This window comes from Salmo trutta, chromosome 1 (assembly GCF_901001165.1).
Source record: "Salmo trutta chromosome 1, fSalTru1.1, whole genome shotgun sequence".
Classification (NCBI taxonomy): Eukaryota; Metazoa; Chordata; class Actinopteri; order Salmoniformes; family Salmonidae; genus Salmo; species Salmo trutta.
In genome coordinates this window covers 66,408,397-66,432,935 of record NC_042957.1, presented here as the reverse complement: position 1 = coordinate 66,432,935, position 24,539 = coordinate 66,408,397, and the positions used below count along the sequence as shown (strand labels likewise).

General features: G+C 41.0%; 3 protein-coding genes across 6 annotated transcripts in view; 2 read left to right on the top strand and 1 right to left on the bottom strand.

Moving 5' to 3' along the window:
• Positions 1–2,099, bottom strand: part of LOC115205664 (serine/threonine-protein kinase LMTK2) — a 48,059-nt gene extending 45,960 nt beyond the window's left edge. The window contains exon 1 of the mRNA XM_029771866.1: positions 1,600–2,099. Within this exon, the coding sequence (XP_029627726.1) occupies positions 1,600–1,705 (106 nt within the window). The 5' untranslated portion in view covers positions 1,706–2,099. The remainder of the gene's footprint in view (positions 1–1,599) is intronic.
• LOC115205685 (parvalbumin beta) lies at positions 1,068–9,714 on the top strand. 4 transcript variants are annotated; one of them, XM_029771937.1, is made up of 7 exons: positions 1,068–1,186; positions 5,049–5,088; positions 5,625–5,726; positions 6,286–6,372; positions 7,228–7,360; positions 8,990–9,099; positions 9,428–9,714. In XM_029771937.1, exons 1-7 carry the CDS (start codon positions 1,184–1,186, stop codon positions 9,448–9,450), a joined length of 498 nt encoding a protein of 165 aa, XP_029627797.1. In that variant the 5' UTR covers positions 1,068–1,183; the 3' UTR covers positions 9,451–9,714. The 4 variants fall into 4 exon arrangements, with proteins under 4 accessions (XP_029627797.1, XP_029627787.1, XP_029627814.1 ...); XM_029771927.1 differs by lacking the exon at positions 5,049–5,088 and having other exon boundaries at positions 5,579–5,726; XM_029771954.1 differs by lacking the exon at positions 1,068–1,186 and having other exon boundaries at positions 4,650–5,726; positions 6,300–6,372.
• Positions 9,715–21,125: 11,411 nt separating this feature from the next.
• On the top strand, positions 21,126–23,836 carry LOC115205657 (parvalbumin beta 1). The gene is made up of 5 exons (XM_029771852.1): positions 21,126–21,248; positions 22,072–22,138; positions 22,318–22,450; positions 22,629–22,738; positions 23,530–23,836. The coding sequence occupies exons 2-5, from the start codon at positions 22,078–22,080 to the stop codon at positions 23,553–23,555; spliced, it is 330 nt and encodes a 109-aa protein (XP_029627712.1). The 5' UTR covers positions 21,126–21,248; positions 22,072–22,077; the 3' UTR covers positions 23,556–23,836.
• The last annotated feature ends 703 nt before the right edge of the window (positions 23,837–24,539 follow it).

The following is a 24,539-nucleotide window of genomic DNA, read 5'->3' as shown; positions in this document are numbered from 1 at the left end:
TGTTGCCATCACCATGTTTCACCGTTTGGTTGGTGCCAGGTTTCCTCCAGACGTGATGCTTGGCATTCAGGCCAAAGAGTTCAATCTTGATTTCATCAGACTAGAGAATCTTGTTTCTCATGGTTTGAAAGTTCTTCAGGTTCCTTTTGGCAAACTCCAAGTGGGATGTTTTGTGCCTTAGTAAAAGGCTTCCGTCTGGCCACTCTACCATAAAGGTCTGATTGGTGGTGCTGCAGAGATGGGAGAACCTTCCAGATGGACAATCATCTCCACAGAGGAACTCTGGAGCTCTTTCAGAGTCACCATTGGGTTCTTGGTCAACTCCCTGAGCAAGGCCCTTCTCCCCCAATTACTCTGTTTGGCCAGGCGGCCAGCTCTAGGAAGAGTCTTGATGGTTCCAAACTTTTTCCATTTAAGAATGATGGAGACCACTGTTCTTGGGGACCTTCAATGCTGCAGACATTTTTTTGGTACCCTTCCCCAGATCTGTGCATCAACACAATCCTGTCTCGGAGCTCTATGTACAATTCCTTCAACCTCGTGGCTTGGTTTTTGCTCTGACATGCACTGTGAACTGTGGGAAGTTATATAGCAGGTGTGTGCCTTTCCAAATCATATCCAATCAACTAAATTTACCACAGGTGGACTCCAATCAAGCTGTAGAAACATCTCATGGATGATCAATGGAAAAAGTATGCATCGGAGTTCAATTTTGAGTCTCATAGCAAAGGCTCTGAATACTTATGTAAGTAAGGTATTTGTTTTGAATGTTTTATAAATACCCCATAATGACAAAGCAAAAACCGTTTTTTGCTTTGTCATTATGGGGTATTGTGTAGATTGTTGTGGAAAAACAATACATTTTAGAATACGGCTGTAATGTAACAAAATATGAAATAGATCAAGGGGTCTGAATACTTTCCGAATGCACTGTATTTCTTTGATAAGACTAGTTTGGTTCATCAGACATAACTTTAAATGGTGTTCCTGTTAAACTTCAGATGTTATGGTTGTCAACACACATTGTCATTAGGTGAATCACTTCATCAGAACCAGTGTTACTGTTGTCAAATTATCAAAGCAAGGAGTGAACTGTTGAAGGCAAATAGTGTTATGAACTGATACTACTACTAAGCACAACTGCACTGGATAAAACGAACTTGTAAATGGACTGGCTAGGTGTATGGTGAGTACTGAGTTTACTACCCTTAAAATCTAGCAAGTCATTTAAAATAGCTCATCTACATTGCATTGACATACTAACGTTAGCTCAACGCGTCTCAAATCTATAACAAGCAACAAAATAGCCCCTTCGTGTCGCTCTTCCCTCAGCGGTTGCTGTCTGGCTATGTTGAATGTTAGTTAGCATTGGCAAGCTAACTAGCTAGTTATGTAAAGAGCTGCCCATCTTCCTGGCGCTAGCTTGTTGAGCGTGTCGCTAGCGCGATATGGCTTACTAGTTAACTAGCTTGTTACACTATTCCTCTTACTAATTAACTAACTAGCATAATGGCATTGGCCTGAAACTAGTTTGGAATAACTGGTGGTAACAGTTCATTCAGTGACATGGTAAACAAAATATATTTAGAGTCATCTTACCTGTTCTGTCAGAATACGGAAGCGGAGCACCTTCGGCCAGAAATAACGCCGACAGAAAAATTCCAGTCGCCAGCAACAACACAAATCCATGACGGTTCCCCATCATTTTTAGCTTAGCTAGCTAACTAGCTAATGAGAATCCAAAATCGTCGAATTATACCTAAATACTAATAAACTAAATAAAATGTAAATTTCATTGATAATAAGTTAAATATATAGCAATATCTACAGGCTAAATGAAAATGCCCGCACCGCAAACATTGTATTATGACTAAACGCGTTAGCTAGCGTCAATAGCAACGACAAGCTAACATGAGCTATCAATGCCTCAAACAATGCCGTTTCATTATCCATGAAAAATAGAAAAGGTCTATTACCTTTCTATAACAATACTATTTAGATAAATACGCATTGCCGGCAGTGCTCTACATTTATTCACACATAATATTTAATCAATAGTCCAAACTGTCAGGCACCACCTCTCCTCAGAGGCGCCATGTTCCTACAACGTCATAGCATGGGGGCGTGCATATTGAGACATATACAATAGCGAATCACAACCCATTAATCTGTATTAATGTACCGATATGACCAATCACTACCCTTCTTCGAATTCCCTGTCCACATCCATTGCTTTGTGTCAAACGTGAAGCTTGATGCGTTTTTAGACCAGTCACTTGACATGTGAGATATGCAAGGAATGTTCCAGTGCTTTATGAAAGATGAACTACTCTACCTGCCTGATTTAATGGACTTGTAGGCTATACATCCAGTGTTTCCCCTATAATTGTTATTTCTTAGGGGGGTGCAAAGTACTTGGAAATGTATGCCTATCATATCAAATGTTATTGGTCACATGCGCTGAATACAACAGGTGTAGACTTGCAGATTTAAAAAGTAAGAACAACATTTGCTAAATAAAAAAAGTAGATAGTAACACAATAAAAACAATAACGAGGGTATATACAAGGAGTGCCTGTACCGAGTCAATGTGCAGGGGTACGAGGTAGTTGAGGTAATTAAGGTAACACAGTATGTACTGGTAGGTAGCTAGTGATAAAAGTGACTAGGCAATCAGGATATATAACAGCGTAGCAGCAGTATGTGAAGAGTGTGAAAGTGTGCCTATGTGTGAGTGTATGTCATCATTATGCATGTGTGTGTTGGAGTGTCAGTGTAGTATTTGTGTGTTGGAGTGTCAGTGTAGCATGTGTGAGTTTATGTAGTAGAGGTCGACCGATTATGATTTTTCAACGCCGGTACCGATTTATTGGAGGAGCAAAAAAGCCGATACCGATTAATTGGCCGATTTTTTTATTTTTTATTATTATTCTTTTTTTATTACATTTATTTATTTGTAATAACGGCAATTACAACAATACTGAATGAACACTTATTTTAACTTAATATAATACATCAATAAAATCAATTTAGCTTCAAATAAATAATGAAACATTTTCAATTTGGTTTAAATAATGCAAAACAAAGTGTTGGAGAAGAAAGTAAAAGTGCAATATGTGCCATGTAAGAAAGCTAACATTTAAGTGCCTTGCTCAGAACATGAGAACATATGAAAGCTGGTGGTTCTTTTTAACATGAGTCTTCAATATTCCCAGGTAAGAAGTTTTAGGTTGTAGTTATTATAGGAATTATAGGACTATTTCTCTCTAAACGATTTGTATTTCATATACCTTTGACAATTGGATGTTCTTATAGGCACTTTAGTATTGCCAGTGTAACAGTATAGCTTCCGTCCCTCTCCTCGCTCCTACCTGGGCTCGAACCAGGAACACATCGACAACAGCCATCCTCGAAGCAGCGTTACCCATGCCGTGCAAGGGGAACAACTACTCCAAGTCTCAGAGCGAGTGACGTTTGAAACGCTATTAGCGCGCACACGCTAACTAGCTAGCCATTTCACATCGGTTACACCAGCCTAATCTTGGGAGTTGACAGGCTTGAAGGGGTGGGTATGTCTTCCCTGTGGCTCAGTTGGTAGAGCATGGTGTGTGCAACGCCAGGGTTGTGGGTTCGATTCCCACGGGGGGCCAGTACAAAAAAATAAATAATAATAAATAAATAAAAATGTATGAAATGTATGTATTCACTACTGTAAGTCGCTCTGGATAAGAGTGTCTGCTAAATGACTAAAATGTAAAAAAATGTTTAATTTGTGGAACGTAAAAGGTTGCCAACCAACAACGCATACAAACCTAGCTAACTAGCTGCCGAATAGGCATCAACTCACCACGTAGCTTATTCTTAATGTTTGTCCATAGGCAACCAGAGTGAGGACAGACATTTTTCAGAATAAATGTGATGAGTGAAAAACACAATGAAATAGACCACTCACTACCCGGTATCTTATTCTGCCGCTATACAACTTTGTATGCGTTGTTTTTTGGCAACCTTGTTATTTACGAAGTTTTTGGAATAGATTCCTGTTGGAACGTTCCACAAATTATACCCACCAGGCTTGAAGTCATAAACAGCTTGAAACACAGCGAAGAGCTGCTGGCAAAACGCACAAAAGTGCCGTCTGAATGAACGCTTACGAGCCTGCTGGTGCCTATCACCGCTCAGTCAGACTGCTCTATCAAATCATAGACTTAATTATAACATAATAACACACAGAAATACGAGCCTTAGGTCATTAATATGGTCAAATCTGGAAACTCTCATCTCGTGGAGTGCAATGTAAGGCAGGTGGTTAGAGCGTTGGACTAGTAACCAAGGTTGCAAAAACGAATCCCCGAATCCCCCCTGAACAAGGCAGTTAACCCCTGTTCCTAGGCCGTCATTGAAAATAAGAATGTGTTCTTAATCTGACTTGCCTAGTTAAATAAAGGTGTAAAAAAATAAATAATAAAAAATAAGTAAAAAACAAATAAAATAAAAAAAATCGGCAAATTGGTGGCCAAAAATACCGATGATCGATTGTTATGAAAACTTGAAATCAGCCCTAATTAATCGGCCATTCCGATTAATCGGTCGACCTCTATTATGTAGTATGTGTGTGTTGGAGTGTCAGTGTAGTATGTGTGTGTTGGAGTGTTGGAGTGTCAGTGTAGTATGTGTGAGTGTGTGGGTGGAGTCAATTGAGTGTGCATAGAACCAGTGCAAAAAAACTGCAATAAATAATAAAGGGGTCAATACCAACAATTTTAACTGAAACCAGCTGACATGAGATAAGATGGCACATAAGCCACGATATAGCTAAGTAGACCTATAGGCCTACATTATGTTATCACATCAATTTGTTTTGCATCTATGTCAAATATGGCAGGGGGAGCCAGGTAAGGAGTTGGACACATCCTTCATACCCAAGCAAAGGGATAACATTGATTACTTTTGACTGAACCTTAGAAACTCTGCTTCTATAGCCTATAGTAAAAGGGTATGATGGGAGATTTAAAATCTGTTATTAATGACACATCCTGTGTTGACAGTATTCAGTGTACTCGTTGGTTTATGGACTGAACACATTAAGTAAGTATTTGAAGACCCTAATTGTACTGCTATGTTTTCATTCCATGTCATGTTTGTTACTTTACGCTCACTCAGATGTATCATTTGTGGTTATTAATAATCCGTACAAAATGCATAACATGGAGTAGATGTTGACTCTGAAGAGAACTGTACTCTGCAGAGTCACCCAGGTTCTGTCCATTCACATCTGTAGAAAATGTGAAATTCTGACTGAGACTTTTATCTCCCCAAAGAGCCAAATATATCCTAGCATCTTTGCTCATCATTGTGGATCATAGTCAACCCTTAATATTTCTACATGGAAACCCCCCATTATGCAATAATGGACTATGGGATAGTTTGGCATTGTTTATTCCTATCGAGCCAATTAACAGGCTGGGTTGTAAGCTCTACCCCCTGCAAGTTAGTTGACAATAGTTGTGAAAAATGTTCTGCTCTGATTAGCTAATGAAGGGGGAGGAGGAGTTCCAATTGCGATGTTATCTCCTAGGGTTTGAGGACAGAGAAACGTCATGTTTGCTTTCTGGATCACAAAGCTGCAGGAGGAGAGTGGTGTTGGGTAATAGGCAAAAATCAAGAGAGGCAGAGATCTGCACATCACTGGCTTACAGAGCGGACACCACCTCACCCAGATAACGGTTAGTACCAGCCAGGCTTTAGAGATATATTATGCCTTGATCTTTTCTTTTTTTTGCAGTTCTGTAGGGATTGATGTATCTTTCTGTGTATTCATGAGTGTTTTTGTGCATCTCAGGGTTTTTAAAGGCAATCAAATGTAATTTGGTTTAATGCAACAAAAAATAGGACATGAGCCTACCCAGACCTCTCAAGGTCACGCTTGGAGACAAAAATGTGTCCTTAAAGTTGCATCGTCAATACTTTGGACAATTGTATAATAATTATACAATTGTCCAAAGTATTGACGATGCAACTTTAAGGACATATTTTTGTCTCCAAGCGAGACCTTGAGAGGTCTGGGTAGGCTCATGTCCTATTTTATAATTATACTATAATTGTTTTGCAAAATGTATTTAATGTTTTATTCATAGAGCCACAGCTTGAAAAGTCAAGCAATTGTCATTGAATACATTTGTCTGGGATTTGTCTGATGCTTTAAAAAAAAACACCCTGTCTGTTTGTGTCAGGAAAACACACTGTGCCACTTTCATTTATTGTGCTGTGCTTCCCTCTTGTAAGCACGTGTCCCTCAGGCACAGAGAACCATGGCGTTTACAGGGTTGCTGAGAGAGGAGGACATCAGGGCTGCCGTCAAGGCTTGTCAAGGTGAGTCAAACACGTGAACACACCATTGCACACACACACACACACACACACACACACACACACACAAGAGTCCCACTCCCAAGGGCGGTCCTATATTGGGGGAAGGTTGGAGGGTGGATCCAGGTAACCAGGCAGCCAGGGGGCTGGGGAGCAGCAGAGCAGTTACCACCCAGATACCAGTGTTTATGCTGAGCATTGAAGAGAAGGCTAAATCAAGCCAGTCAAGCAGGCTTCATTCGCAGCCCACCAGCATTTAATTATTTAGCTACACATTACATCTGCTTCAGAGGGCAGACTAAAGCACACCATCCAGAATACATCCACATGTAAATGCTTGTATACTCACGTTTCAGTATATCTTCAGCATAACTGTTTGTGGTGCATAATATATTATTCAAAACAGACTTGATCTATCATTCTCTTTCTCTGTTCTTTATGAGTCATTGGGTTTTCATAATGACCTGAGTGACTCTCTGTAATTGCATAAACTGTGAATAAAAATGTATTGATTTAAACATTTGATCTGTAGCATAATGTCACACGTTCACATTAGAATGGGCTCCCTCAGGTATTCTGTGAATCTGTGTGTTTAGATTGTATAATAATGTCCTTAACTAGCGTATTATTGTCAGGGCATTAAAATGCTAGAGGGTTTGTGTTTGTGATTGTGAATGTCTGCAGTAGTCAAATGAAAGTAATTTTAACGCATGAGAGAATGTTTACATCTCTCTATTCATCCCCCTCTCCATTCTCTCTCCTTGTCATGCTGTCGGATCTCTCTTTCCTCACACTCTCTCACTTCCTCTCGACATCTCTCCACATTTCTCTTGATCTCTTTCCCCATCTCTCCATTAGCTCCAGGCACATTCAACTTCAAGTTGTTCTTTGCACAAGTGGGACTGACCGGCAAGCCAGAGGCAGAGGGCCAACGGGTGTTCAGAGTCCTGGACCAAGACCAGAGTGGATACATAGAGGAGGAGGAGCTGAAGTATGATATGAATTGGCGAGGGTGGCTGTGTGTGTAGGGAGGGAGGTGCACGTGAAAGGGTTGGTCCCAGAAATGTGCCATTCGCATATAAAGCTTATTTAGCTCAGATTTTGTGCACAAATTTCTTTACATCCCTGTTAGTGAGCATTTATTATTTGCCAAGATAATCCATCCACCTGACAGGTGTGGCATATCAAGGAGCTGATTAAAGAATAAAAGGCCACTCTAAAATGTGCAGTTTTGTCACACAACCCAATGCCACAGATGTCTCAAGTTTTGAGGGAGCATGCAATTGGCCTGGTGACTGCAGGAATGTCCACCAGAGCTGTTGCCAGAATTTGTTTATGTTCCTTTATCTACTATAAGCCACCTCCAATGTCGTTTTAGAACATTTGGCAGTATGTCCAACCGGCCTCACAACAGCAGACCACGTGTAACCACGCCAGCCCAGGACCTCCACATCCAGCTTCTTCACCTGCGGGATGGTCTGAGACCAGCCACTTGGACAGCTGATGAAACTGTGGGTTTGCACAACTGAAGAATTTCTGCAAAACCTGTCAGAAACCGTCTCAGGGAGGCTTATCTGCGTGCTTGTCGTCCTCACCAGGGTCTTGACCTGACTTCAGTTTGTCGTCAAAACCGACTTCAGTGTGCAAATGCTCATCTTCTATGGCCACTGGCACGCTGGAGAAGTGTGCTCTTCATGGATGAATCCCTGTTTTAACTGTACCAGGCAGATGGTAGACAGCGTGTATGATGTCATGTTGGCAAGCGGTTTGCTGATGATAACGTTGTGAACAAATTGTTCCATGGTGGCAGTGGGGTTATGTTATGGGCAGGCATAAGCTATGGACAACGAACAAAATTGCATTTTATCGATGGCAATTTGAATGCACAGAGATACCATGACGAGATCCTGAGGCCCATTGTCGTGCCATTCATCCGCCGACATCACCTGATGTTTCAGCATGGTAAAGCACGACCCCAAGTCACAAGGATCTGTACAAAATTCCTGGAAGCTGAAAATGTCCCACTTCTTCAATAGCCTATATACTCACCAGATATGTCACCCATTGAGCATGTTTGGGATGCTCTGGATCGACATGTACGACAGCGTGTTCCAGTTCCCACCACTATCCAGCAACTTTGCACAGCCATTGAAAAGAAGTGGGACAATATTTCACAAGCCACAATCAACAGCCTGATCACCTCTATGTGAAGGAGATGTGTCACGCTGCATGAGGCAAATGATGGTCACACCAGACACCGACTGTTTTTCTGATTCACGCCCCACCTTTATTTTTAAGGTATATGTGACCAACAGATGCATATCTGTATTCCCAGTCATGTGAAATACATAGTTTAGGGCTTAATGAATTAATTTCAGTTTACTGATTTCCTTATATGAACTGTAGCTCAGTAAGATCTTTGAAATTGTTGCATGTTGCATTTATATTTTTGTTCAGTGTAGTTGTGTATGTGTGTTTGTCATGCTCATAGAAAGAGCCTGATGTATTCAAGCTGAAATAAACTATACATTACATATCAATACAATGAAGCAGCATTGACACATGAAATGTACATGTAGTTCTTCACTCCTCTCTCCTCTCTTTGTTTGTCTATCCCCAGATTATTCCTGCAGAACTTCTCCTCAGGGGCCAGGGAGCTGACTGATGCTGAGACCAGAACTCTCCTAGCGGCAGGAGACAGAGACGGGGATGGCAAGATAGGGATGGAAGGTACAGGTTACAGTACACTCACATCAGCACTACACACACCTGACAGGAGAGCAACAGAGGGACTGTCCAATGCTGACACGAAATAGCATCTTGATAATAGTTTCATCTTCATCAGTTTTATATAATTATATTTGATATTATTCCAGATGATAGGGGATATTACATCTGAAGGAAGGAAGGAATGCTGCAAAGGCATAGTGGAAGAAACAGTAAATAAATGCAAGCTTTTTCAACATATGTAATATTCACTGTGACTTGGCTGTGAAGTCACACGTCAGGTGATCACTATATCTCTTTGTCATCGCTCTGTTTCTCTGTTCTCTTGCAGAGTTCTGCGCTTTGCTGAAATGAAGCTTTCACTCCTCATCAGGGCTGTCTCTTTTTTTTCTTTCTTTTGGTACTTTTTACAACGTCTGGAACCCAAAACGCCCAGCTTCAGCAAGTCTGGAGGGAAATGCCCACCACAGCGACTCTATTTACATGCCTGCTGGTCCTCTCCCCGGTTGATGGTGCATCTTGGCACATAAGTTCATGGCCGTTGACATTAGGTGTTAAAGTCAGTGTCAGTCTATCCATTGGGTAACTGGTATGGTTTAATAAAGGATTTAAAACGTAGATATGATGTCCGTGTGACTTACTACAGTCCCGAAGGTTATGTTGGCGTTTCAGTGGTATTTGGTTCTAAGCTATTAGCCTGATTACCCCAGTGCATTTTAATTGTGTGTTCTGCATGGGCCTACAAGAGACAACGCAGCTCTAAATGTGATGATATAAGCAAAGTGCCCACGGCCTGTGCAGGCTGCATTTCCGACGCAGTATAGAGCAAGCGAGAGGCTGCGTGCCTGCAGTTCAGCACGCAGCCATGGACAAGACCCGGAGCCCGGACGATGCCAACTACAGTACATCACAAAGTGACGGTAACCTCTTGAGTAGATGACGACGAGAGAGATCATTCATCAAGACAATGAGATTAGTAGCCTATTGTAAGCATCAATTAAATCAATATGAATTTACTTATACTGTACTGACAGCGATACGTCAGTCTGCAATAAGGCCAGACAGGTTAAATATGGATAGATGTGGGCAAAACAAAATATTACGGAAAAATTATAAAAACATTTGATAAACTCATTCAGTGTTGTGTTTCCTTTACGGCGTGTCCATATCAGGACTAACATCGCCTTCTGCTGGAGATCATTCAAATTAATACTTTTCAGACCTAAACATACCTATTTCGATAGATGGGTTAACATCTGCCTTTGCCCATGAAGAATCATATGAATAAAATATAACATTGTATTATCTATTTTAAACGAAAAAGCCGAGAGCATTCATTTTGATATATGCATACAATTATGCGTAATGTTTGGGTAGGCTATAGCCTATAGGCTACACTTATAGCCTACATAAAGTCATTTGAGTAGGCTGTAGCCTATTGCAGTGCTCCCCAACTGGCATCCCGCAGGCCGAAATCTGTTCCAAAGTATTCCCACACATAATAGAGAGATATACAGTAACAGTCAAAAGTTTGGACACACCTACTCATTCAAGGGTTTTTCTTTCTTTTTGCTATTTTCTACATTGTAGAATAATACTGAAGCCATCAAAACTATGAAATAACACATGGAATCATGTAGTAACCAAAAAAGTGTTAAACAAATCAAAATATATTTTAGATTTTAGATTCTTCATAGTTGCCACCCTTTGCCTTGATCTCAGCTTTGCACACTCTTGGCATTCTCTCAACCAGCTTCACCTGGAATTATTTTCCAACAGTCTTGAAGGAGTTCCCACATATGCTGGGCACTTGTTAGCTGCTTTTCCTTCACTCTGCGGTCCAACTCATCCCAAACCATCTCAATTGTCGGGTCGGGTGATTGTGGAGGCCAGGTCATCTGATGCAGCACTCCATCACTCTCCTTCTAGGTCAAATAGCCCTTACACAGCCTGGAGGTGTGTTGTGTCATTGTCCTGTTGAAAAACAACTGATAGTCCCACTAAGCCCAAACCAGATGGGATGGCGTATCACTGCAGAATGCTGTGGTAGCCTGCTGGTTAAGTATGCCTTCAATTCTAAATAAATCACAATCAGTGTCACCAGCAAAGCACCCCCACACCATCACACCTCCTCCTCCATGTTTCACGGTGGAAACCACACATGCGGAGAAAATCCGTTCACCTCTTCTGTGTCTCACAAAGACATGGCGGTTGGAACCAAAAATCTCAAATTTGGACTCATCAGACCAAAGAACAGATTTCCACGTTAGTTGACAACTCAACCAAATGTAAATCAAAACTAGCCATTTAACTGATGTCTGTGTCCTGTGGGATGAATAAATAGTTGTATTGTTAGAAGGCTTTTCTTTCCCAGGTGGTAAAAGGTGATGGAGGACACTCAGGTCGAATTCCATTCATACCCTCTCCATCCGTCTTCGCCTCCCAACTGACTGACTGACGGATACTCTATATCCAACACCACACAGGTGACATGCTATTCCCGTTAGTGCAGTGTTGCATTGAGAAAGGAAGGCGTTCTTTCTACCATTCCATCCAGGTGTAAACACAATGTCATGGTGAAGTTGTTTTGAGAGCTAATAAACTGCCCGGAGTGGCTATATAGCTGGTGTAGGAGCATAGCATTCAACCTTTGTAGCCAAGCCTAGTTCACACACATGGGCGTAAAGGTTGCCGGCATTATTTAAACTCATTGCCGATAAAGAAGAAGGATCAGGTGGTAAGAGTCTTCATTTTAAAAACATATTTACTCAATCTGTGGACAGTTAACCCGCATGGAATTGTTAAGGGTCCTCTATGCAGGGGTGTCGCAGAAGGGTCAGAATGCGTATTACAGTGACTATATCAAAAGATTTTGTGCGTAATATGTATAGCTGTGTTTGTGTCAATTAATAAATCAATTAGATCAATCACGAAAAAGCATGAAGTCATGAAGAGCTGAAGTGTTCCTTTCCACCACGGGTCTACGCTTAGCAACATATCTTAACAGGCTATCATGATATTGACATTCTACCCTGGAAACAGAAACCTAATATTTTGTGACTTTATGAGCTTAAAATATTTTTCCATCGTATCAATAGGGTTGGCCTGAGACTGAGAATTGATATCCCCAAACAACTGATTTTCTTTTATCTGCCCAGATGCGTGAATAGTTGGTCAATGAAGTCACTCCCTAGCCTACTTTGGTTTCAAGGTGGCTATGACCTTGCCACGTCTTTAGGCCCTCACATACAAGGCCCTAACTCAGAGCCCCTGAACAACCTCATTTGTTACGTTAAAAATAGCATTTTTTTTTGCAAAACCGATGCTGATATAGTAACTGGGACTCAAACTATACATGGTGTGGGTCACCGCACCGTGTCATGGAAATACAAAACAGAAGGAAAGGGGTTAGGGTCAGCCAACTCGAGTTATACACTGATTTTCACTCACCTTCACGCAGCGCAAAAGTGAGTAGGATGTGCGCTCTCCGAAGGAACTTCAGTGTGCAAAGGGATCTCAGATGGGGGCATTGAATTGGAATACATCAGAATAGTGAATATGGAACCAAAATCTTACATGGAGCAACGGACCTCTCAGTAAAAATGGATTAAAAACATTTTAGGGACAATTTTCAGCAGAGGCAAACTTGATAATTTATGGACAGCAGTTGTGAAGGTGGATAACAATTGGAGCTTCTTACCAACCGTTATAATCATTAGTCACTGATTTGTTCTCCTCTTTATTTTATTTTATTTATTTGCAAAACAATAAGATTATGATAATTAGAAGAAAAAAGAAAAGTACATGTGCAGCGTGTATGGAGAGGTAAAAAAACTCAACGGGGCTTGTAAAGCACCTCCTTTCAAATAGAGAAAAATAAAGAGGAATGGAATGGAATAACTAATAGTTGTATTTTTCCAAATGCCAGAAGTTATGCAAAAGAGAGAATCACCAAAAGCTATGTCTGGAAAAGTTGGGTTTCCTGAGATGGAGGTCATTGTCTAGCTGTCTCTGATAGGCGTGAAAGAGAGGGTGATTCTGTTACAGATGCAGTGAATGTCATTCAATTTACTGAATCATATCATACACTCGTATTACAAACATACCCAAAAAATAGTCATCTATATTTACCACATAAACAGTATGCCTAAAATTATTTAAAATGCTCTATTTAACCTTTTACACTCGTGGAAATTGGCTTGTTGTCACGTCCTGACCATAGAGTGCTCTTGTTTTCTATGGTAGAGTAGGTCAGGGCGTGACGTTTTTTTAATCTAGTTTCTTTTTTCTATGTTGGGTTCTAGTTTCTTTTTTCTATGTTGGGTTTTTGTATGATTCCCAATTAGAGGCAGATGGTCATTGTTGTCTCTAATTGGGGATCATATTTAAGTAGATGTTTTTCCCACTTGTGTTTGTGGGAGATTATTTTGAGTTAGTGTATGTTGCACCTCTTCGTCATGGTTTGTTGTTGCTTTGTTTATTGTATGTCTTGCATAGTTTCACAGAGAAATAAAGATGTGGAACGATATCCACGCTGCGCTTTGGTCCGTTCCTACACACAAACGTGACACTTGTATGGATGGGGATAAATTGAAATGTTTCTTGCAGAATAAATATGAAAAACCATATGCATAACAATGGTAGCAATTGAAAGGGAATAGTTTGGAAAGTATGGGTAAATTATTAGACACAACGGTTCACCTGACACAAGACTGAATCCAAACATTATGTTGTTGATGTTATGTGCATTTTACATGTACTGTACTTCTCGCGGCATTTGTTGATAACAAAATCTGAAAATACTATGGATACATTCAGTAACATGACACGGAAATTCCTGGAAAATGCGGGTTAGGTGCAAAATAAGACAAATAAATGACAAGGTTTGAGTGAGAGGACTAACAGGTGTCTCCAAGTGGACACACACCTCTCCAAAGTGTGCACAGTTCCTAAGTCATTTTACTTCACTTTTATGACTCAAAGAAGAGTCATAAAAGTGCTTTTTTTTTTTAGCTCTCCTAGAGCAAGTACACTTAGTTATTTTGTGAGGAACACAACCCTGCATCCCTGCCATCACACAATTACTGTTTACTCAATCCAGAAACAGTCCAGTATAAAGTGCAATCTGGGTCAGGTGGGCATGATTTAAAAGCATGTTCTGTTGCCAACACGATGTTACAGTTTTAGGCTTTCACAATGCAATTCAGGGAAACAGATCACAATTTTGGTACGCTTTGAAAGGAGTCATTAGTGCATTCTGGTGCATGTTCCGCAGCTCATTTTCTTCCCAAAAGACAAACATAGGCTCATTATGTTCAGAACAACCCAGGGTAAGACGACATCTCATATTCTAACTGTACATCAAACAAAGTGATCATAAACGCAGACACTGTTTATGACATGGGTTTTATGATATGGAAATGTGAAGGGCACATTTGGACTCCCGGGTGTTTGGCTTGCTTGTATGACATCAAAGTGGTATTTATTATAATCTTCAATGTCTCATCTTTCAAAAATACATAGAGTCTTCTTAATTTACAGCATTTTCCTCACTCAGACAACAAAACATTTGCAAAAGTTGCCCAATTAGCGGGAGTGATGGGGCCAGGCTGCAACTGTCCTATGAGGTGCTCAAGTTCCAACACAAGTTCAGAACAGCTGTCAGTAAAAATAAAATAAAAACATAGTGCTGTGAAGCGCAGAGCCAGAGCTCTGACGTCATGTATAGCATGTTGTACAGCCACTACCTTCCAATTTAGGAGTTTATCAGTGCCCAAATTTGCCATTTTCAATCCATATAGGTGTGAATGTAAAGGGCTACAATGTAATGTAGCCTTAAAAACATTATTTCCCCACATGTCACAAATTTGGCAAAGTGATGATAAAAAAAAGATTACATTATAAATGCTTCTACACGCTGAAAAGATTGAGAAATTGGTAATTAGTTAAATCAAATCTGTGGCCGAACCGACTGTGAAGCCTGTTTAACTAGCACTGCATGGTTTGCACCAAGTTGGAGTTGTGCGCATGACGCACACGTTTGGATCAATTTACAGAGTTGGCATCTGTTTCTTCCCCCCCAGTGGCAAATAAAATATACTAAAACTAATTTAAAAACATTAAAAATCTATATCTTTTATTTTAACTTTAATGTAACCTCGTGGGTTATTCACTTTTGAAAACAACGTCTAAATATGACCCCTGTAGTGTTGACAGTGTTAACAGTTAAATATAAGAACATTATAATTTCCCAGACAAAGCAAGATCTCTCCATCTATTCTCGCTGCAGCTGATGTGACTGCAGCTCTGGCTACATGCTCAGGTAAGAATTATACCAGTTTGTCAACAGAAATCAGCAGGTCCAATTTTTCTTCACTTCAACCCTACTATGTCAGATTGCGTTTCACTTGTGTGTTTAACAAAGTACTCGTTGTATAGTATACTTTCTACAGTGCATAATAGAGCCAGAAAAGATGAGCAATATATCACCAGCATAGGCAGATAACACCATAGTGCCCACGAAGCTCATCACTAAGCTAAGGGCCCTGGGACTAACTAAACACCTCCCTCTGCAACTGGATCCTGGACTTCCTGACGGGCGCCCTCAGGTGGTAAGGGTAGGCAACAACACATCTGCCACGCTGATCCCCAACACTGAGGCCCCCCAGGGGTGTGTACTTAGTCCCCTCCTGTACTCCCTGTTCACCCACGACTGCGTGGCCAAACACGACTCCAACACCATCATTAAGTTTGCTGACGACACAACAGTGGTAGGCCTGATCACCGAGAACGATGAGACAACCTATAGGGAGGTCAGATAATTGGCAGTGTGGTGCCAGGACAACAACCTCTTCCTCAATGTGAGCAAGACAAAGGAGCTGATCGTGGACTACAGGAAAAGGAGGGCCGAACAGGCCCCATTAACATCGATGGGGGTGTAGTGTAGTGGAGCGGGTCGAGAGTTTCAAGTTCCTTGTCCACATCACCAACGAACTATCATGATACAAACACACGAAGACAGTCGTGATGAGGGTACGACAAAACCTTTCCCCCTCAGGAGACTGAAAACATTTAGCATGGGTCCCCAGGTCCTCAAAAGGTTCTACAGCTGCACCATTGAGAGCATCCTGACCGGTTGCATCACTGCCTGGTATGACAACTGCTCTGCATCTGACTGTAAGGCGCTACAGAGGGTAGTGCGTACAGACCAGTACATCCCTGGGGCCAAGCTTCCTGCCATCCAGGACCTCTATACCAGGCGGTGTCAGAGGAAGGCCCTAAAAATTGTCAAAGACTCCAGCCACCCTAGTCATAGACTGTTCTCTCTGATACCGCACGGCAAGCGGTACCGGAGCTCCAAGTCTAGGACCAAAAGGCTCCTTAACAGCTTCTAGCCCCAAGCCATAAGACTGCTGAACAATTCATGAAATGGCCACCGTACTATTTACATTGTCCAATAACACATTTGTATATTTGGTACACATTTGAGGCGTTATAGTTGGTTAATTCAGCATCATACCGTACACTTGATATACAAGGAGTCCACAGCGAATGAAATGCTGACCTGCAGGTTCACCTCTCAACACTGCAGCAAACATAGCAGAAAGTAAATGGCTAAAGAAACAGTAGATGTCCTGTATGGGTGGGAGTACGGTACCTGTGATGTACTGGGCCGTCTTCAACACCTGCTGGAGGGCATTGCAGTCGAGAGCGGAGCAGTTTCCATACCAGACCTTCCAGGATCCAGTTGCAGAGGGTGGTTTCCAGACCCAGGGCCCTGAGTCTGGTGATGAGCTTGGAGGGAACAATTGTGTTGAATGCTGAATTGGAGTCAATGAACAGCATTCTCACATACTGTAGGTGTTCCTTTTGTCCAGGTGGGAGAGGGCCATATGGATAGCAATGGTATCTTCCGTGGATCTGTTGGATCAGTAGGCAAATTGGAGTGGGTCCAGTGGGCCTGGCCAGCTAGGCCTTTATGTGGGTCATGACCAACCTCTTGATGCACTTCATCATGATGGGGTGAGTGCAACAGGACGGTGGTCATTTAGGCATGTCACCTTGGTTTCTTGGGGACTGGAATGATGGTGGTTGACTTGAAGCATGTGGTGCCTACAGCCTGGGACAGGGACATGTTGAAGATGTCTGTGAAGATGCCTGCCAGCTGGTAAGAGCATGCTCTGAGGACGTGGCCGGGGATGCTGTCTGGTCCTGCAGCTTTTTAAGTATTCCCTCTCTGGAGAGTTTTCCTCATGTCAGCCTCTGAGAGCATAAGCACCTGGTCGTCTTCAAACAAAAACCATGCCCCCAAGACTTTTAAAATCAAAATCATCATAAACCAGTCTGTCACTGACTTAAAAAAAAAAAAAGTGATCAGCTGTGAACCAGCAGGGGCCGCCCTCTTGGATGGCTCAGTGTTGGTGGCCTCAAAGCGAGCATAGAATTTGTTGAGCTCATCGGGGAGAGAGGCATTAGTGGGAATCACACAGCTGGCTTTGCCTTTGTCGTCTGTAATAGCCCTTGTAGTCCTTGCTACTTGCGTTGTCTGTCACATTGTAATTCCAGTTTGTGTTTTCAAAACCCTCCTGGAGAATTGAGTCTGCTCCGTCCATACTTTGTCTCACCATTCTCTCTGTTGGTGGCTTCTTCTTCAGTAGGTTTTTGTATGCAGGGAGTAGAATCAGGGAGACATGATCTGATTGGGTGAAGTGGGGGTGGGGAATGACTCTGTACGCGTCCCAGATGTTTGGATACGTTTTTTAAATAAAACGTTTCACCTTTTTCTCCATGAAGTAATTCAACAATGTGTGTGCCGCCATCTTGTCTATTTCAAATCTTCTCATTGATCAAGACAGGTGAGTGTCATTCAACGCAACGCTTGATTTCTGAGGTGCGATTATGACATGCGGCACCTGAGAGAACATTTGAAAAAGGTGGCGTCTTACACATTGTTGGATTATTTTATGGAGCAAAAAAAAGCATTCAGTTTAATAATGGAGCATTTTCTAAATTCAAACGAACCACCTGCAACTAGACATGGAAGTTTAAAAGACGTGTTGTCTTCATGGTCGGGGATTGAGGAAGTATCACTAAGAAAATGTTGGTTGAAAATTCTCTGTGCAATGCATTACAGTAAGTAACAATCAGCCAGCTGGAACAGTAATAATGGTCTGACTAGCCAAAGTTTTATAAGCTACACTAAACCAACATCCCTCCCTCCCTCCATCATCTCTCTCTCGCTCAGGCTGTTCCTGTAGAACTTCTCTGCCAGCGACAGAGTATTCACAGACAAAGCGACCAAGGTTTTCCTGGTAGCTGGGGACGAGGATGGTGATGGCAAGATTGGAGTTGACGGTAAGAGAACTTTAACCCAGCTCATCATGGTTGAGGGACACTGCAGGGATGATATGTTGGTGTACTGGTAACAAATGAATTGGACATATAGCTGGGACCCAGAGTTTTTCCTGACCACATGACATTAACAAGGAAAAACAACACTAGAGGAGATTTGCTACATTGACTGCCTTGTGTTTATAAGAGCAAGAGCTTTTCATCTTTTTTTCAGTGCTACTACAGCAGGTGGACACTGATTTTCTGATTTGTTGACTGCATCGTATTATTCAAACATGAACAATAAGGTCAATAATCTTGGTTGAGCATATTTTGCACAATACTAATGATAATTTTACTCTATCCACTTTTCACAGCGCTTCTTGCCCTTGTAAAGGCATAATTGTCCATTGACCAAGATCAACCGCTTTTCACAGAACCAGAACTCCTAGCAAGAATCACTAACTTTCAGCTAAATTCATATTTTTATTTATCAACTGCCTGCGGACTATATTTCTCAACATGGAGCACAATGTCCTTTTAGTGTATTGTTAATGTTATTTGGATGTGTTATAATGATCTGAAAATGGCTTGTGCAAATTGTACAATCATATCTACACTTTCGAAGAATAGTGAAAACCCAGTAATAAATACTATTTTGGTGTAAACATTGTCTTTTCAGCTTAGACTCTCGATGCTTTGGAAACCAATGTGGGGAGAAATAAGGCTGAGTTCCAGATCTATACTGTATGTGCTGTCTTGTGAACTCCTATGTCACTATCACACCAAGACAGCACAAACAGATCTGGGACTCAGGCTATAGGGGAACATTTGAGGAGATTTCAAATGTATCCTGTGTGTTTATCTATGAGGTCATTGCTAGCGTGAGGGGTTATGAGGGGAGAGAGAGAGAGAGAGAGAGAGAGAGAGAGAGAAAGAGAGAAAGAGACGTGCACCTGTTTTAATAATGCCCAGATCGGAGAGGGGAGTCCTGTAGGATTTGGACCAGGTCCTGGCATGCTTCTAGTGTGGGGGAAGTCCTTGGGCATCACTGGTATACTTCCTAAGGGATTTGCAGAGGATATATTTCACATTACTCTAAAAGAGCCTTGCAGGTCTGCCAGCCTGCTGCCCCCTCATGGATTCTCCCTCTCTGGATGGCACTTCCACTTTGGTGAACAGGACAAAGTGCTGGAGAAAACTGACACTGCAACAGAATGGCCAAGAATAGCCTTGTGTCATTATGTTGAGTCAGCGGGACATTTTAAATACATGTTAAATAAAGTGTAACCAGTGTGTGGGGTTCCCTTATAAATACTTAAGGACATGGTGGTATTTTCAGTCATGTCAGACTGTGTTATCTGCATAATTTGTGAAAATTTGTGGCATATCTTGCAATTTATTTGTAGGTTGTTTATTTTACATATACTTAAAAGTTACTTACAGTAAATCATTTACAGTAGCTAACTTACAATTGTCCTATTATAGCTTATCTGAGATAATTAATTCCATATCCTCTCATTTAACAGTCAAAACATGTACACAGACTGTGTTGAGCCAATCAGTGTATCACTGACCCCATTGGTTCAACATAGTAACTACCCAACTAAGAAATGTATCCGTAATTCAACACGCAACACTTTTGCGACATAAGCGTGCCGCAATCAATTCATTTTCCAGACAGAAAAATAGGTGTCGTGAAGGTTTATCCCCGCCCCCACCTCCAGTCAGAGATAGGACAGTGGTGCCACCTGCAGAAAAAATATAATGTTCGCTATAAACTTTAACATACATTTGCTGTAAAATTGCGTAATGAACAGTTAAACATTATGGTGGAATGGTGCATTGTTTTCTATCCAAAAGCCAATCCATGTGAAAGTAATAAACAGTATGTCGACGTTTGTTTTGGGTTATACTTTCCTTTATTTTCCAAGTACTCTGAGCGATATAAAGGGTAACAAAAAGATACAAATGCAAAGGACTTGAGCGTGCAGTATAGGCTAGACATGAAGTATAGTACAATTTACTGTAGGCTACGCCACATGATCGCATTACCTTTGTAGGTTTACAGAAGCGGCAGACACTTTTTGGCTATGCAGATTTAGTCCGGGATACACCAATGAATGTGCAAGATTATTGGGATCATGCGTAAATTTGCTTTCACGTGACATTGCGTGATAAAATCTTAGGCAATCATAAGAATGTTGCAAGTAAATTGCTCTCATGTAAAATATTAAAAGTTTATTGTAGCCTCATATCTTATAATATGAAAATATTAAATCATAAAAGCATCATATTTTCTCTAAACCAACACGGTTTACGCACATCCAATACTTCACCTTAATGCAATGAATGACTGGAAACTCTTTGAAATACATTCAGAGTAACACAAAATCGTTTTAAACAGACCTCTCAAGTCCAGCATATGCATGCATATTACATGAAGACTACAACCCTCCTTAGAAACCTTACCAATGACCGCGGTGATATCCATAGGCTACACGGCCTCTCAATAGAAACGGTCAAAATCTTTTTAGCAACCGTCGATTCCATCCCTATCACTCAGCAGAACATATTCTTAGCAATGGGGGATATTATGGACTTTTTTCAAACGCACCTTTTAAGCATCTTCATTTATGAATCTTAAAATAGATCGGATCTCTTGCCAGTGGACAATCCCCCCACCCCCTCCGGTGTCGGTTACATTATGCCTCCAATTTCGGTTGAGTGAAAGTATATAAGGTCAGAAGTATCGATGGGAACATCACTCGCCGCAGTCGCCTGAAGTCTTCTCTATCAACCGTTCACCAAAGACGTCAGAGGTGAGTTTCAGTGCGGTGCGAAGGAAGTACAGGAACCCAGGATCCAGAAAAGTGCGACAGCATCCAGGCTTTTGCTGTACATTTTATCATATGCGCACTTTACAATTTACGTGGGACTGCAGGCCGTTGTGTCATCCAAAACACCCAAAGGCTGAGATTTTGTTTCTGTATTTTTGGGCTTTATTTGGACGCACCCCGGAGCGGGACGGATTTGGACAATTGCAAATGAGTTTCTCAGATGGAACGTTTGGAATGCAACATCAACATCGTTATCAAATACCCACATGTGCAGTGGGCTGCCTTAACTATCAGGGCTTAACTTTTGGGAACAACTAAACATGTTTCAATTGGATTTGATATGAATTCCCAAATTACACCCAGTGGTTGAGACTGACACATTTGAGGGCAGCTTGACACATTTGATTTGATCTCATTGCGTTATAATCACATGGATGGTGAAAGGGGCTCTGCTATTATCAAAAGACCACCAGCCAAATGCTGGTAAACAGTGGCTGGTCGGTTTGAAATATTTGTTTGACATCCTGCGTAATGAAGTGGATGATCTATTTTAAATGAAATAAGATGGGTTGAGTCGTGCTGACATTTTGTTTGGTAGAAAGTCTGAGTGTTTGGTGATTTGTTCATATTTTGTATCATTATTTTTGTGCCCTGGTATTGCACAATATAATAATAGTTTAGTACTTACCTGGTAATAACCTCTCAAAACATGTTGTAGATTAAATGCAATGCTCAATACCGAACGTTGACATGCTAAATCAAAGTTGTATTAAAGTAACAATTTATCCCTTTTTTCAACATTCAGCTCAAAATGGCCTGTGCCCATCTGTGCAAGGAGGCTGACATCAAAACCGCTTTGGAAGCGTGCAAAGGTAGGCCCTAGTTTGTTTACTTCCCCCTCCACCTAAAAAGCCATTTCAACCCAATTATGTTGTATGATAAATGTGAAATTAGCAATATGAACACACGATTACCTCTCTAGGCTGTAGTTGCATTGTGTGTTACTTGCAGGTTACACAGTAGACATATATCCTTCATATTTGCGTTACAGCCGCCGACAGCTTCAACTTCAAGACCTTCTTCCACACGATTGGCTTTGCCTCGAAGTCCGCCGACGACGTCAAGAAGGCTTTCAAGGTCATTGACCAGGATGCAAGTGGCTTTATTGAGGTGGAGGAGCTGAAGTAAGAGCCATGCCCATTACAGTACAACTAACAGACAATTGATGAAATCAATGCAGGAGTCTGTCCACTTTATTCAATTGTATCGGTGCGCATGCATTCTAAAAGTCGGTGTGCATTGGTGCATTGGCCTGCATACATTCAAATGAAACTAAACTAATATTTGTGTCTCTTTCTCCAGGCTGTTCCTTCAGAACTTTTGCCCCAAGGCCAGGGAACTTACCGATGCAGAGACAAAGGCTTTCCTCAAGGCTGGTGATGCCGATGGTGATGGCATGATTGGAATTGATGGTACGAAACATAGCATACACGGGTTAATCAATGCGTTAACCAATGTCACTTGCATACAGTGGTGTAAAGTACTTAAGTAAAACTACTTTAAAGTACTACTTATGTCGTTTTTTGGGGTTATCTGTACTTTACTTTACTATTTATATTTTAGACTACTTTCACTTTTACTTCACTACATTCCTAAAGACAATAATGTACTTTTTACTCCATATATTTTCCTTAACACCCAAAAGTACTCGTTACATGTTGAGTGCTTAGCAGGACAGGACAATTGTCCAATTTATGCACTTATCAAGAGAACACATGGTCATCCCTACTGCCTCTGATCTGGCAGACTCACTAAACACAAATTCATATTTTGTAAAATTGATGTCTGAGTGTTGGAGTGTACCCCTGGCTATCTGTACATTTTAAATACAAGAAAATGGTACCATCTGCTTTGCTTAATATAAGGAATTTGAAATTATTTATACTTTTACTTTTGGTACTTAAGTATATTTTACAAATTCCATTTACTTTTGATACTTAAGTATATTTAGAACCAAATACTTTTAGACTTTTACTCAAGTAGTATTTTACTGGGTGACTTTCACTTTTACTTGAGTCATTTTCTATTAAGGTATCTTTACTTTTACTCAGGTATGACAATTGGGTAATTTTTCCACCACTGCTTGAATATTAATAACGATGTTTATGATCTGGTGTCAATCTATATTAAGGCCTAAGATAATAAAGTAAATGAATGTTATAAGACACTGGATAGTGTTAATGTTTGTATTTTTCTTTTGCAGAGTTCGCTGTATTGGTTAAGCAATAAAGAGCAACTGACCAAGAACTCACCTGAAGGAACAATATTGCCCAAGACCTCCCCATTTCATCTGAATATAAATACTTTTTATACATTTGCTTGCAAGAAGTTTCCTCCTGTGCGGCACACTGTCCAAAATGATGATTGTGAATGTAGCGCGGATGTGTTCATGTCTGATATGAATTTTGCTTACTGTAAAATCTATGATGCACTTTTCAGGAAAGGACGATAGATAAAAAATAATCAATATTCTTTTGGAATAAAAGGTCTTTGTATTATTTCCTATTTAATTAATCAAATGTGTTTATCTGAGTTCACATGCCATTAGTTTAACTTCACACCCATAAAAGGAACCGGTTTATATGAACCGTAATTGAGAAAACGCCTGCCATTTTATTCGCTATAAATTATACATAATAATTCATGACACATAGTCTATTTGTCATGTTTTGCTGATAAAAAAAACAGGATGATCATTGTGCAAGTACAAGATTACGCACAAAGACGCACAGGCACACACAAACCGAGGTGTGAGAGAGAGAGAAAGAGAGAGCGAGAGAAAGACAGCGAGAGAGAGAGAGCGAGAGAGAAGGACAATGAAAGTCACTAAAATAAAGAACAGCATGGCCAAGTACCAATTTAGTTTTTCCGCCCTCATATGAAAATAGGTAATGTTCTACTTAAACAATAGATTCATCCATAATTGACATCCTATCCTCGACTAGAGACAAGGATTGGGGGTTCAAGTGATCCCAATTATGTTTGATACAGTACCGTAGAGCAGTGGTTCCCAACCAGGGGTACTAGGCCCCCTGGGGTACTAGGGCCCCTGGGGGTACTTGGCCTATCTACAGGGGGTACATGAGAAGACTCGTGAGACCATAGGCCTACTGGGAAAATGCACATGAGGGGGTACTCCAGGGGTACTACGGGCAGAGCTAAATTCAGTTGGTGGTACATTAACCGAAAAAGGTTAGGAACCACTGCCTTAGA